This window comes from Scyliorhinus torazame, chromosome 4 (assembly GCF_047496885.1).
Source record: "Scyliorhinus torazame isolate Kashiwa2021f chromosome 4, sScyTor2.1, whole genome shotgun sequence".
Lineage (NCBI taxonomy): Eukaryota > Metazoa > Chordata > Chondrichthyes > Carcharhiniformes > Scyliorhinidae > Scyliorhinus > Scyliorhinus torazame.
In genome coordinates, this window is record NC_092710.1 from 174,542,166 (window position 1) to 174,558,596 (window position 16,431).

The following is a 16,431-nucleotide window of genomic DNA, read 5'->3' on the forward strand; positions in this document are numbered from 1 at the left end:
CAGCACATCCTTCTTTAGATTTGGGCCAAAAACTGCTCACAATAGGGTTATGGGGGAAAAGCTGGGATTTGTGATTTGTCAGCTCTTGTAAAGAGCTAGCACAGTTTTAATGGGCCAAATATTTTCTTCCTGCTGTAAGATTCATGATTCTATGGTTAGAATTTAACCACAATATAGTGAGTATTTTGTGGCAGTTCCGATGAAGTTCCAATGGAAGGCAGACCGCTCCAAAGGAATTCTAAGTCATAATTTTTAAATATAAATTTTCATTGGACATTTGCGATGCAAATATTATTGAAATGCTAATTTAAGTTTTAGAGAAATGTGCAGCAATCTCAGTTCTGCAGCCACGCTAAAATGAGGGAATGTATATTATGTGTCAACGCTTGAATTGACTTTGAGGCGGTAGCCTAAGATTTCCATAAGTGTGTTTCTCTTCTGTTGAGGAGCTTGCCACCTTCCAACCTCCACCCCGATTGAGTCTGTGGCGGGAAGGCATGGATGACCTTCCTGCTCCGTCCCGCTGCCAATTGATGTCCACTTAAGTGCCCCATTTCCCCTGTTGCTGGCATTAATTCAAAGGCAGGTAGGGGGTTTGCAATTGGCAAGCACGACACGTAAACCTGTGTGGGGTTACTTGTGAGCTCCTGGGAGAGGAGGTCTCTCATTCAAAAGCACCCGGCATTGTGGGGGGGGGGGGGGGGGGGGTTCACCTCTTTAGAGCCAGCCCCTGCTCTTGCAGGGACCTAGGTCCCTCCAGCACAATTCCATCCCGTTACCTATCCGCTCGCCATCACTCACATCTAGCCTTGGACCCAGCAAGGATCCTAGCTGAATGTCACACCAGCGACCACTGCCTCCCCAGTGACAATGTCCTTCAGTAGAGTGGCAGCTCTCAGCAGGTGGGCTTCTGTCTAGGGCGTTCAAAAGGGGAATGTGGTGAGAGCACATTGTTCATTTATTTATACTTACACATAAAAGGGGATTGCAGGTACCTTAGTTCAAATTTACAATTTACAGTGAGTGATACAATTGGTTGACCTAAGAGCCTTGATTAAAACATTTACCACCTAAGGTAAATGGACTACGTAACACTTGAGTTCATAAGTTAAATTTATTGTTGACATAACAATAAGACAGCTAATTTTCTCATCTGTCTTTAATATATGTTCTATTTCCATCTAATGCTGTTGTCAAAGTGTTTTAAAAATATTTGTTTCAGGTGTGGATTTGTGCGCCATTGGAAACCATGACTGTGAGCAAATATGTGCGAGCACTACAACATCCTATTACTGCAGGTGCCGTCCAGGTTTTATACTGAATGAAGACAAGAAAACCTGCTCACGTAAGCTACTTACAACTAAGGGTTTGCCATGTTATGGTCTGAAAGGTTATTGTTGGTTGTAGGTGGTATGAATATGAATATTGCCTTAGGCCTTATGAAAATAATTATCATAGATTATCATAGAATTTACAGTGCAGAAGGAGGCCATTCGGCCCATCGAGTCTGCACCGGCTCTTGGAAAGAGCACCCTACCCAAAGTCAACACCTCCACCCTACCCCCATAACCCAGTAACCCCACCCAACACTAAGGGCAATTTTGGACACTAAGGGCAATTTATCATTGCCAATCCACCTAACCTGCACGTCTTTGGACTGTGGGAGGAAACCGGAGCACCTGGAGGAAACCCACGCACACACGGGGAGGATGTGCAGACTCCGCACAGACAGTGACCCAAGCCGGAATCGAACCTGGGACCCTGGAGCTGTGAAGCAATTGTGCTATCCACAAGGCTACCGTGCTGCCATTAGCTAACAGTCTTTCCCTTTTTCACAGTTCTAGGCAAGATTTTACAAAAGTTACGAGCGTCGATATTGATAATTGTTCTATTTGCAAATAGGTTATACATTAGAATTGTAGGAGCTGGAGAAGGCCATTCAGCCCTTCAAGCCTGCTCCATCATTCATTATGATCATGGCTAATCATCCAACTCAGTAACCTGTTCCCGCTTTCCCCTATATCCTTTGATATGGGCAGCACGGTAGCATTGTGGATAGCACAATTGCTTCACAGCTCCAGGGTCCCAGGTTCGATTCCGGCTTGGGTCACTGTCTGTGCGGAGTCTGCACATCCTCCCCGTGTGTGCGTGGGTTTCCTCTGGGTGCTCCGGTTTCCTCCCACAGTCCAAAGATGTGCAGGTTAGGTGGATTGGCCTTGCTAAAATTGCCCTTAGTGTCCAAAATTGTCCTTAGTGTTGGGTGGGGTTACTGGGTTATGGGGATAGGGTGGAGGTGTTGACCTTGGGTAGGGTGCTCTTTCCAAGAGCCGGTGCAGACTCGATGGGCTGAATGGCCTCCTTCTGCACTGTAAATTCTATGATATAGCCCCAAGAGCTATACAAGGCATTGGTGAGACCACACCTGGAGTATTGTGCAAAGTTTTGGTCCCCTTATTTGAGGAAAGATGTAGCGGCATTGGAGGCAGTTCAGAGGACATTCAGTAGGTTGATTCCAGAGATGAAGGGTTTGTCGTATGAAGAGAGATTGAACAGTTGAGGCAACTGCTATACAAGGACACCCAGGTCTCATTATATATTTGGGGCGGCATGGTAGCACAGTGGTTAGCACTGTTGCTTCACAGCGTCATGGTCCCAGGTTCAATTCCTGCTCGGGTCACTATCTGTGCGGAGTATGCAAATTCTCCGTGTCTGCGTGGGTTTCCTCCAGGTGCTCCGGTTTCCTCCCACCAGTCCCAAAAGACCTGCTGTTAGGTAATTTGGACATTCTGAATTCTCCCTCCGTAAGAACATAAGAACATAAGAATATAAGAACTAGGAGCAGGAGTAGGCCATCTGGCCCCTCGAGCCTGCTCCGCCATTCAATGAGATCATGGCTGATCTTTTGTGGACTCAGCTCCACTTTCCGGCCCGAACACCATAACCCTTAATCCCTTTATTCTTCAAAAAACTATCTATCTTTATCTTAAAAACATTGAATGAAGGAGCCTCAACTGCTTCAGTGGGCAAGGAATTCCATAGATTTACAACCCTTTGGGTGAAGAAGTTCCTCCTAAACTCAGTCCTAAATCTACTTCCCCTTATTTTGAGGCTATGCCCCCTAGTTCTGCTTTCACCCACCAGTGGAAACAGCCTGCCCGCATCTATTCTATCTATTTCCTTCATAATTTTATATGTTTCTATAAGATCCCCCCTCATCCTTCTAAATTCCAATGAGTACAGTCCCAGTCTACTCAACCTCTCCTCGTAATCCAACCCCTTCAGCTCTGGGATTAAACTAGTGAATCTCCTCTACACACCCTCCAGCGCCAATACGTCCTTTCTCAGGTAAGGAGACCAAAACTGAACACAATACTCCAGGTGTGGCCTCACTAACACCTTATACAATTGCAGCATAACCTCCCTAGTCTTAAACTCCATCTCTCTAGCAATGAAGGACAAAATTCCATTTGCCTTCTTAATCACCTGTTGCACCTGCAAACCAACTTTTTGCGACTCATGCACTAGCACACCCAGGTCTCTCTGCACAGCAGCATGTTTTAATATTTTACCATTTAAATAATAATCCCTTTTGCTGTTATTCCTACCAAAATGGATAACCTCACATTTGTCAACATTGTATTCCATCTGCCAGACCCTAGCCCATTCACTTAGCCTATCCAAATCCCTCTGCAGACTTCCAGTATCCTCTGCACTTTTTGCTTTACCACTCATCTTAGTGTCGTCTGCAAACTTGGACACATTGCCCTTGACCCCCAACTCCAAATCATCTATGTAAATTGTGAACAGTTGTGGGCCCAACACTGATCCCTGAGTGACACCACTAGCTACTGATTGCCAACCAGAGAAACACCCATTAATCCCCACTCTTTGCTTTCTATTAATTAACCAATCCTCTATCCATGCTACTACTTTCCCCTTAATGCCATGCATCTTTATCTTATGCAGCAACCTTTTGTGTGGCACCTTGTCAAAGGCTTTCTGGAAATCCAGATATACCACATCCATTGGCTCCCCGTTATCTACCGCACTGTTAATGTCCTCAAAAAATTCCACTAAATTAGTTGGGCAAAACCTGCCCTTTATGAACCCATGCTGCGTCTGCCCAATGGGACAATTTCCATCCAGATGCCTCGCTATTTCTTCCTTGATGATAGATTCCAGCATCTTCCCTACTACCGAAGTTAAGCTCACTGGCATATAATTACCCGCTTTCTGCCTATCTCCTTTTTTAAACAGTGGTGTCACGTTTGCTAATTTCCAATCTGCCGGGACCACCCCAGAGTCTAGTGAATTTGGGGAAATTATCACTTGTGCATTTGCCCGAACAGGTGCTGGAATGTGGCGACTACGGGCTTTTCACAGTACTTCATTGCAGTGTTAATGTAAGCCTATATGTGACACTAACGATTATTCTTCTTATTATTATATTCCCCTCTCTCAACCTATAGCCATTCAGACAATAATCTGCCTTCCTGTTTTTGCCACCAAAGTGGATAACCTCACATTGTCCACATGCATTTGCAGCAATGCATTTGCCCACTCTCTCAACTATTCCAAATCACACTGAAGCATCCCGCACAGCTTACCATCCCACCCAGTTTTATGTCATCTGCAAATTTGGAGATATTGCATTTAGTTCCCTCATCTAAATCATTAATATATATTGTGAATAATTGGGATCCTAGCACTGATCCCTGCGGTACCCACTAGTCACTGCCTGCCATTTGGAAAAAGACCCGTTTATTCCTGTCTGCCAACCAGTTTTCCATCCATCTCAATATACTACCCCTCAACCCCATGTGCTTTAATTTTACACACTAATCTCTTATGTGGGACCTCGTTGCGAGCCTTCTGAAAGTCCAAATATACCACATCCACTGGTTCCCCCGTTGTCAACTCTACTGGTTATATCCTCAAATAATTCCAGTAGATTTGTCAAGCATGATTTCCCATTCATAAATCGCTGCTGACTCTGTCCGATCTTGTCACAGTTTTCCAAGTGCTCTGCTATGAAATCTTTTTTAATGGACTCCAGCATTTTCCCCACTGCCAAAGTCAGGCTGGCCGGTCTATAATTCCCTGTTTTCTCTCTACCTCCCTTATTAAATAGTGGCATTACATTAGCTACCCTCCAAACTGTTCCAGAGTCGATAGAATCTTAGAAGATGACCACTAATACATCCACGATTGCTAGGGACAATTCATTAAGTACCCTGCGATGTAAATTATCAGGCCCTGGGGATTTATTGGCCGTCAATCCCATCAATTCTCCCAATGCCATTTCCCTACGAATACTGATTTCCTTCAGTTTTTCCCTTTCACTAAACCGTGTGTTCCCAAACATTTTCAGTACGTTATTTGTGTCGTCCTTGGTGAAGACAGAACAAAAATTTAGCTGGTCAGCCATTTCTTTGTTCCCCATTATAAATCCCCATTTCATGGCGGCATGGTGGTGCAGTGATTAGCACTGCTGCCCCCGGCAATGATGACCCAGATTCGATCCCGGTCCCGGGTCACTGTCCGTGTGGAGTTTGCACATTCTCCCCATGTCAGCGTGGGTTTCGCTCCCACAACCCAAAGATGTGCAGGGTAGGTGGATTGGCCACGTTAAATTGCCCCTTAATTGGAAAAAATGAATTGGATACTCTAAATTTATTTTAAAAAGTAAAAATAAATAAATAAAATAAATTCTCATTTCTGACTGCAAGGGGCATTCTTCACCAATCTTTTTCTGTTTACATACATTTACTGTAAGTTGTTCTGTTCCCCGCAAGCTTACTCTCGTACTCTATTTTCCCCTTCGTAATCAATCCCTTTGTCCTCATTTGTTGAATTCTAAACTGCTCTCTCAGGTCTGTTGCTTTTTCTGGCCAATTTGTATGGTTCTTCCTTGGATCTAATACCATCTCTAATTTCCCCTGGTAAGCCATGGTTTGGCCAACTGTCCCGTTTTATTTTTGACCACCCATGTTGGCGATCTGGTGCATGGCTAGCGTGGGCTCAAAACCCGTTCTCTTTGATATCTTGTTATCCAGGAAACATTTACTATCCTCTGCACCCTTTCACATTTATTTTTGTGCTCTTCCTCTCATTGTTGAAGTTGAAGTCAACTAAACTTCATACGTCCGATATTCACATTTTGTTTGCGGTTATTGCCATGATTAAAATACATCAATGAATTTCAAGTTGCTTTTCTTCATATATTTTTATTGATAATATGCACTAATTTTGATGAAATATTTCAGGTGAGAATATGTGCGCCATTGGAAACCACGACTGTGAGCAAATATGTGTGAACACTACAACGGGCTTTCATTGCAAGTGCCGTCCAGGTTTTATATTGAACGAAGACCAGAAAACCTGCTCACGTAAGCCACTCACCATTAGGGGTTTTCCACATTATGATGTACATGGATTTTCTTATAATCATCATTAGTTGTGGGTGCTAAAAGCCTAAATATTCCTTTGCCCTTTGTTATGGGCGAGGTGTTTTCAGAACCCCAAAATGTATCATGGAGTTCAACCAACCTCTCCCTTTAATGGATTGCTGCTTTTGAAGCACACGGCTTGTTCCCCAGGTGTGATATTACAATTATGGACACGTGGTTTTTAACACAAAACAATGTTTATTCCATGAACTCAACTTAACCTTTTAAATAAACATTGGATCCCTTAACACTCCTTACTTCAAAGATAACCCCGAAAATAATACAACACTAAATAATCCCTCAAAATGTTCCTTCAAACATCCAAAAGGCTTCAAATCTTCAGAACAGTAACACACCAGGCCACAGTTAATATATATATTTTCTGTTGGATGGCAAAGATATATCAACTCGGTTGACTTCAGCTCCAGCACCTTGCTTTTCTTCCTGCAGCTCTCTGGAAACACACAGACACACCCAAGCTGCTTTCTCAAACTGGCTTTCTCCCTTCAAGCAGCTCACAGCAAACCAGAACTTCTCAAGCTGCTGTCTCAAACTGGCTTTCTCCTTTTAAGCTGCTCTCAGCAAAACCAGCCAGGCACTTTTTAGCTGCTCTCAGCAAAACTGAAACCAAAAGCAGAAGTGAGTTCAGCTCCCCACAACCTCTGACATCACTTCAGTAATATGATCAACTCCATTCCTTAAAGATACATTGCTTAAACATCCATTTCTTAAAGGTACTCTCACATGACACCTTGCAGATTGAAAGAAAAGAATCACCATTCATTCTTTTAGTCTTCCATCATTTTTGGCAACAAAATCTATTCATGTGTTGCTACTTCTTGTGGTGCTACACAGGCCTTTCCTGCTTCCCCAGGGGCACACTGCACAGTGGGCTGCTACCTGTGGGCTGCCCTTCAATGAATTGGTAGCAGGCTGCTGCGTTCACCAGAATACGTTCAATCACAGCCATCCTGAGAACACACAGCCCGACCTGCTTATGTGACATTGAATTTCCAACTTTGGGCAATGCATGTCCTGGCAACACCTACCTTGTCCATTCCTGAAAGAAAAAACATGAAAAAGCAAGATGGGTCCCACTGCAGCATTATTTAAAGGGGCAGTCACCTTTTGCAGGTGAGTTAAATGTTTGGAACTTTTTCTATTAGAAAGTATCTGAAAGTACTCTGGACTGTTTTGGGAGATATTTTGTTGCATTTACCGGAGAGTGTTGCCACATACTCACAGGGATGTCGGAGAAACAGGTGACCTGTCCACACAAAGGCTCCAACATTTATGAGGACAGCTGTAGCATTGCCTCTAGGTCCACAGCACAACAAGGAGATGCAACAAAGACTGTGGAGGGGGCAAACTCTGCACTATGGCCTCTGAAAAGTTAGAACAGGATCATTCCATGTTTTTTGACTGTGGCAGGAAGCTATCTGGCAGGTAAAACAATGTATCCAGTATCTGTCCTGTATGCTGCCCCATCAACATGTTCATCTAAGTCCTCTGTATTGGATTTCATCTGCGAATTCACACTCCCGCGAGCTGCCAACCAAATTATCTTTTCATCCAGACCTGTTCAGAGCCCACCCATGCCCAGTGACTCACCATGTGCTAAATCTTTCGAAACTAACCTCCAAGATAAGTGCAATGCCATTGTCTGAGCTGGTGGCTGCAAGTATCAGATCAAGTTTTAGAAGGTGTCATGGTGGCACAGTGGTTAGCACTGCTGTCTCACAGCGCCAGGGCCCCGGGTTCAATTCCGGGTTGAATGACTGTCTGTGTGGAGTTTGTACTTTCTCCGTGTATCTGCGTGGGTTTCCTCTGGGTGCTCTGGTTTCCTCCCACAGTCCAAAGATGTGCAGGTTAGATGGGTTAGCCATGCTAAGTCTCCCCTTAGTGTCCAAAATAGGTTAGGTGAGGTTACAGGCATAGGGGGAGTGGCCCTAGGTAGGGCGGGCAGTGCAGACTCGATGGGCCGATTGGCCTCATTCTGCACTGTCGGGATTCTATGATTCTATGAAGTGACAGGGCCTCTTCACTAATGCTGTGCCGTTGCTCCCCCTCCTCCCTCTGGGGAACCTGTGGTTGGGCAGATAACAGTTCTTGGGTGTCTGAAAGTAGATGCTTATATGTTTTCGCTCCTACCACCGTGGCAGCAACACCTGTCAAGGTCCTTGGTCACACCGTCAGCAGTTTGCTCGTCATGCCAGACAGTAGGATGTGGTTGGGCTGGGAATTAAGAAGAAATATAAAGCAGGAAGATGCCATCATCCTCAAAGTTCTCAGTGACATCGGATGCTGTGGGCACAGTCACAGCCAGCCCAATGCTGGGAGCCATCTGTATTCAAGAGATGCAAACCTCTGTTCCTCCACAGGTTCTGCACCAGCTATGCTTTTACCTTGTCCTACAGGACAGAGGACAGGATAGTAATTGTGTGTCACTGTTTTGATGGTAAACTTGCCACAGCTGAATAGCTGACGGTATGTGGAGGCAGTGAAAGGTGAATGTGAGGCTAACAGCATTGATGTGTATGTGAGGATGAGGTGAAATATCTGTATGTTAAGCCTGAGGCCTGGGTTCCAGGGACTGATGTGGGTGAGTGATGCATGCATTGAGCAGCGTGAGAGGTTGGTTGTGTAGTAGGAGATATCAATGTGAAGATACATTCAATGACATTGACCATGTCCACTGAGATCATTGGACCTCTTCTGGCACTGCTTTTTGTCCTTGGGCCCAGACTCTGGTCCTGGTCACCTGCTCTTACTTCCTTCTGTGTGTCTCCTTGAGGGTCCCTTAGCTCTCCACAAGACCATGGTAACTCTCCACCTGCCCATCTGCACCACTAATGCCTCCTGCACCACATCCATGAGTCCGTATCCCTCTGTCTGCCTCATGTTTAGACTTCAAGAATTTTCAGTGCAGTAATTCTTTTTCACCTTCCCTTTAAGACAAATCCTTTTGTAAGAGGAGCAGCGTACCTGTTGCATGCAGTCTGCAGCAATGTGGCATTGCTTCCTGTTGTGTATGGAGATACACCGACTTCCCAAAACAGCACGATAATGACTCCAGTGAATAAGCTTGTGGAAGGCCCAGAAGAGAAGTCCGAAGGTTAAAAGCTCAGCATTGTCAAGTTGATACACTATCAATCACGACGAGATGCGAGTAGAGTAATCGAGGCTTTATTACACAGAGATGTGTGGCCTCCTACAGCTGCTGCCGAAACGGCTGCAGTTTGGAGAGCACCCACATTTATACTCCGCCTAATGGGTGGAGCCAGCAGGCAGGGATCTACCCCCGTACCTGTAGTACAGGGGCCTTACCGTAATACCCTCGTATGCAGTGCAGTATATACAATATAACACAACAGTGGTGACTACCACATTCACCCCCTGTTAAAAATGAGTCCAGCGGGGGTGGTGGAAAACTATTTACATACAGGTTGTCATTAAAATTTCAGAGAAGGTTACAAATTTAGACGGTCAGGCGCCTTGATCCGTCGTTGAGAGCGCTGCAAGTGCTGGTGGCGAGTCAGGCGTCGGCTCGGTCGTCGGTGACTCCGGGAGCGTGTCGACATCCTCTTCATCCCCGGGTGGGACCAAGGGGAGGACGGATTGTCCTGGAGCGGGGGCTGTGGTGGGGTGCACTGGGGGAAGGGAGGGTGGCGCCGGGGCAGGGGGGTGTGTGTGGGGACCCAGCTGCTGCCAGGTCCCTGAGGGAGACAGTGTCTTGGCGGCCGTCGGGGTACGCTACGTAGGCGAACTGCGGGTTTGCGTGGAGTAGCTGTACCCTCTTAACCAACGGGTCCGCCTTGTGGAGCTGCACATGCTTACGGAGGAGAACGGGTCCTGGAGCTTCCAGCCACGGTGGGAGCGAATCCCTGGATGTGGACTTCTTGGGGAAGGCAAAGAGACGTTAATGCAGGGTTTTGTTAGTCGCCGTGCACAGGAGCGACCAAATGGAGTGAAGTGCGTCGGGGAGGACCTCCTGCCAGCTGGGAGATTTCTGGACCATAGGGCCAGCTGGACGGCCTTCCAGACCGTCCCATTCTCCCGCTCCACCTGCCCGTTTCCCCTGGGGTTGTAGCTTATCGTCCTGCTCGAGGCAATGCCCCTGTTGAGCAGGTACTGGCGCAGCTCATCGCTATTAAATGAGGATCCCCGGTCGCTGTGGACGTAGGCGGTGAAACCGAACAGAGCGAAGATGGTGTTGAGGGCTTTGATGACGGTGGCAGATGTCATATCGGGGCATGGGATGGCGAAGGGGAATCTGGAATATTTGTCGACCACATTGAGAAAATACGTGTTGCGGTCGGTGGAGGGGAGGGGCCCTTTGAAGTCCATGCTGAGGCATTCAAAGGGGCGGGAGGCCTTCACCAGGCGTGCACGGTCTGGCCGGTAGAAGTGCGGTTTACCCTCTGCGCAGACCTGGCAGTCTCTGGTGACAGCCCTGACTTCCTCGATGGAGTAGGGCAGATGACCAGTAGCTGAAAGTAACCTCCGCAGAACCCTGCAACAAGCAGTTAGCACCGCCCAAAGAGATGATATAGTCCTTGAAGACTATGACTCAGACCTTGAATTCTTCTTTGGACATCGCAAGCCCAATGCCAGCTCCGACACAAAACGTGATGATATGGTCTTGGAAGACAACGACTCAGCCGAAGCTTTCACCTTGGGAGGCTACTCCAGCACCAAATCCGAACCGCAACTAGACGTGTTGTACATTGAAGACCCCGACGACGAGTTCTTCGGATTGGGGAATCTTCAGCCCAGCATATATGACATCCCGACTCGTGAGTGCAGGATGATGCTGCGGCCTGACACCAAGAGACAGAGAACGGTACAAGCCCACAGAGAGCGGTCTGCTGCCACACAGAGAGTGGTCCACGCACGCCCGACTCCACACAGAGAGTGGTCCACGCACCACACAGGGTCCCAGCCTCCACACAGAAAGTGATGAAAGACTCCACGATAGAAGCAATGCAAGACTCCAAAGCGCAGTCCTTGCATGAACAAGACCATGAGGGTCTAGCAACCTCCTCTGAGCAACCAGCAGCAGACAATGCAAGTCTGCCACACTCAAGTGAACAACAGAAAGACTATGACAGTCTGCCATGCTCAAGTGTACAGCAAGCAGACTATGACAGTCTGCCACGCTCAAGTGTAGAGCAAGCAGACTATGACAGTCCACCCAGATTATTTGAGCCGCCAGAAGAAGACTCTGACGGTCTACCCAGCTCAAGTGAACGCCAAGAAGACACTGAGGCTCTACCCACTGTATGTGAGACAAGTGACGACGGCATCCCACTTCCCATACCAGATGTGCAACGTGACAGACCTCGGCTAGAATGTACAGAGGCACTCGACAATCACAGTGAGACTACTGGTGACTCCGGTGACGCCACGTTACTTCAAATCTCAATCGCTCGAGCCTCTCCACAAGCAAATGCATTCCTGAAAGTTTTGGCTCTGGACGGGGAGCATCACGAAACTTCAGAAGATTCAAGTGAACCTGCAATGACTCCGGACGGGGAGCATCAAGAAGCCAAAACTGACTCAGGTGAAACAGACCAGACTCCAGTTGGGGAGCATCGACAAGCCAAAGCTGATTCAAGTAAGCCGGACATGACTCCAGACGGGGAGCGCCGCAAACTCAGTGACGGCACGCTCAAGGAGACAGCAGATGCCACAAAGCACGCTAACACGAGTAACTGTGTGAAGGACTCGTATTATCCACAGAGTGTGGTCCTTGAGTGCAGCAAACACGGCAACAAAACCAACCACCACAACAACAACATCAAAGACAATAGCAAGAAGCCTACCAAAGGCAACAACGTCAACAACAAGCATGACAAAAACAACACCAATGGAACTAACACTGGTTACGACATGGTGCAACTCTGCAAATAAGGGACACTGTTACTGGTCAGCTCAGTACAATGATATGCCATGGCAGGATGATGCATCTTACCAATTCACGTTTGCTGCACTACCAACAGACAACCTGGCTTTCAGGACAGATGCCATCAAGAATTACCACCACAAGCATCAAAAAAAAAAGAGTCCAAATCCGACAACGAAGTGATTTGACCACTTCTTAGTTCCTTCAGCTCAGGGACACTGATGGTGTTTACAATGCAATGCCACCATCAACATCACCAACTCACCAACCAAACAAGAAAGCCACTCGACCATAATAATTAATGAACTTTGGACTCATGCATATGATTTGGACTTATTGTTTAATGATCAATGTTATCATAACATGTACAGAATATCACTCATCTACCTAGTTTGATCAGTTTTCTTTAACACTGTACAGAAAATATGTAACACGACAAAAGAGGGGATGTGGTGAGATACATCACTGTAAATACACAAAGGGTTAATGTACATACACTACACCTAGTTAGACACTAGAGGGAACACCAGAGACATGACACACAGACAGTCAACCAATAGGTTGATAGGACACGACCAATGGGCAGTCACGATACACACAGAGGTGACACTACCACAGGAGGGCATTACACCAACCCATATAAAAGGACACATCACACATGCTCAGTCTCTTTCCAGTGGAGACTCTCAGTGAGTACAGACACAGGGTTGATTGAACATCACTCCCACCACGTGGATTGTAGCAGACTGGTTAGTCAGTCTGAGTAGCTATAGCAGGATTAACAGTAGCGTTGAATCCAAGTAGGAGAATTGTTAATAGTTTAATAAACGTGTTAAAGCTATCTCCAAATCTGAACCTTCCTTTGTCAGAGTGCACATCAAGGAAGCCCCAGCTTATGCTACGACAAGAGCATAACAAAACACAGGCTTCAGTGATGAGTTCATCTTAAAGTTTAGTGTATTAAATTGATAAACCTTTAATAAGCACACGATGAGTGATGAATGTAACTGAGGCTTTAATACACTAAAGAGCAAGCCTCCTGGCCTCTCACCCGAACTGGGTCGGAGGCGGAGACTTGCCACCTTTATACATGAGCCCGAGGGGAGGAGCCACAGGCGGAGCCAGCCTGGACAAGCTCAGGCATGTACAACACAACACAATGCAATACAATGTAATATCGTGGTTACCACAGGCACATTCTGATTATGGATCCATGGACCAAAAATAATAAAATAAATGGGAACAAAGGAAATAAACAGGAAGGACTCTTACAGTACCAATAACTTGAATATTCTGAAGAAATTGCTGTTGGGAACCAGAATATCCCTCGACACAACGGTTGAATTGGTTCAAGCAATTGAAAGTTCTGGTGGGAAATGGTAGCTGTTCAAAGTACCCACGGTGAGGGTGCAGCGGAGCCTGGAGGATGGAAGAGTGACCATCAGTCACAGTGTTTAGTGGCTTATTATCTGTGAGGGGCAGACCATCTCCGAGACAGATGAAAAATAGTTCAATTGTTTCAGATGTAATAGAATAGACCATATACAAGCCAAATGCAGAGTCAGACAGATTACACCTAGTTCCCCCCAAAAAACTTTAGCGAGTCCAGTAAACAAGCTTGAGGAAGACCTGGAAGAGAAGTCCGATATCTGTAAGCTCAACATGTGAAATGAAGCAAGACATCCCAAATCGGAATTGTCTTTAATGTTAACGGTTGTCCACTAAATATGGAGGACGATACAGATGCTGCTGCCACAGTGGTCAGAGAGCAAACATATAAGTATCTATAGGGAGGGCTGCAACCTTTAAGCCTCAGCAATACACCAGACACTTCAGCCACCTATACTGGGGAGGCCCTGAAGATATTGAGTACAACATCAACACTAGTGTCCTATCAGCACCAATCTGCCCTGTTTCTCTTAATTGTAGTAAAAGGAGAAAAACAAAGCCTCCATGGGGTGAGATTGGCTGAAGCAAATTAAGTTAAATTGGTTGGAGATATTTAGCATCATGGACATGGGGTTGGATTCTCCACCGGCAGGATGCTCTGTTTTGCCAGCAGCCCGGGGGTTTCCCGACGGTGTGGGGCTGCCCCACAATGGGAAACCCCATTGACCAGTCGGCATAACGGAGCATCCTGCTGGCGGGTGAACCTGAACTGTGGCGTGGCGGGGCGGAGAATCCAGCCCAGGGTTTTCCAGGAACTTCTGTGCAAGTACCACAAAGTCTTTCAGAGAGAACTGGGATGCATAAAAGGGGCGAAGGACAACATTTACATCGACCCTGATTCAACACCAACGTTTTTTATAGCCCAACTAATACCCTATGCCCTGCATCAAAATGTTCATATGGAGTTGCAACTTTTGGAGAACCTGGGGATAATTAGACCTGTACAGTTCTTCGAGTGGGCAGCACCAATAGTTCCAGTGTTAAAGCCAAACCGCACCGTAAATATTTGTGATAGTTACAAGCTGCCTGAGAACAGGACTGCTAAAATAGATAGGTATCTTATTTCTAGGATAGACGACCTCTACGTCAAATTGGCAGGAGGCCTCAAGTACACTAAATTGAATTTAAATCATGTGTACCAGCAACTTGAGATGGAGGAAGACCCGAGGAAATTCACCACCATAAACACACACAAGAGCATTTTCCAGTATACGAGGTTAACCTTCGGTATTTCATTTGCCTGCGCTATATTTCAGCGCACGATGGAAAGCCTTACAAGGGATCCTAAAAGTTCTTGTGCATCTGGACGATGTTGTAGTAATGGGGGTAACATCCGAAGAGCATAGTGCCAATTTGGAAGAAGTCCTCAGGAGATTCACAGAAGCCGGAATACGCCTGAAACACGAGCAGTGCACATTTCAGGTAAATGAGGTCACATATTTAGGATTCAAAGTCGATGCAAAAGGCTTACAGCCACTCGAGGACAAGTAAAAGTGATAAAAGCACCAAGGAATATACTACGTTAAAGTATATCCCCTTTTTAGGGATGGTCAACTATTATGATCACTTTTTACCCAACTTATCATCAATTTTGGCTCCCTTTCACCAACTGCTGAAGAAGCATCAACAATGGAAGTGCAACGATTCCCAGAGAAAATCTTTTGACCAAGTGAAATGGGCCCTACAATCATCAACCTTATTTGTCCACTATGACCCAGGCAAACCCATAATAGTGAAGTGTGATGCATCGCCTTGTGGCACAGGGACAGTTATTTCACAGTGAAGGTGTGGAGTGGCCTGTCACCTTTGCTTCCACGACCTTAACGGATGCTGAACGGAAGTATACACAAATAAAGTCAGTTTGGCAGTCATTTATGCAATCAAAAAATTCCACCAATATATTTACGGGTGCCAGTTCACCATAATCTCGGACCACCCCATATCCGCGAGGATAAACTGGTTCCACCGGTCCTATTGGCCAGAGTGCAAAGATGGGCATTACTGTTGGCTGAATATAGTTGCCTTTTTGACACAGACCAGGTACGCAGATCACAAATGCTGATGCTCTAAGCCACCTTCCATATCTACAGATGATATCTTCGCCTCCCATTCCATAGGAGATAGTCCTTGCTCAGAATCTTCTGGACACTCTGCCCATTTTGTTGACTCTGCCATATCAAGACGTGGACTGACATTGACCTGCTTTTATCGAAAGGCTAAAGAATGGTTTTAACTGGCTGGCATTTTGATAAGTCAGAGCAAGTGAGGCCCTACTTACAGCAAAGGGACAAAGTTAGCTGTGAAGACAGGATAGTCTGGGGGTTCAGAGTGATAATCCCACCCCCAGGGTGACAACCACTTCTCCTGGCGTAGCACAGCTCGCATCCTGGCTAAATCAAGATGAAGATGTTAGCTAGGAGCTACATTTGGTGGCCAGGGATTGACAAAGAAATAGAGTGTAGTCAGCTGTTGAAAACATTGCCAAACACAGCAGACCTTCCAACCCGCAGCCAAATTACACCGTTGGGAGTGGCCTGGCTGCCCTTGGACGAGGCTCCACATTGACTTCGCCTGCCCTTTCATGATGATGGGACCAGCTTGGGTACCCGGGAAGATTATTGCAAGGAC

At 46.3% G+C, this 16,431-nt stretch overlaps 1 protein-coding gene across 2 annotated transcripts in view; it reads left to right on the forward strand.

Annotated features, from left to right (window-relative positions):
• Positions 1-16,431, forward strand: part of LOC140410605 (uncharacterized) — a 67,146-nt gene that overhangs the window by 18,873 nt on the left and 31,842 nt on the right. For both annotated transcript variants that reach the window (XM_072498893.1, XM_072498894.1), the window contains exons 3-4: positions 1,223-1,345; positions 6,267-6,389. In XM_072498893.1, coding sequence (XP_072354994.1) covers positions 1,223-1,345; positions 6,267-6,389 — 246 coding nt within the window. The remainder of the gene's footprint in view (positions 1-1,222; positions 1,346-6,266; positions 6,390-16,431) is intronic.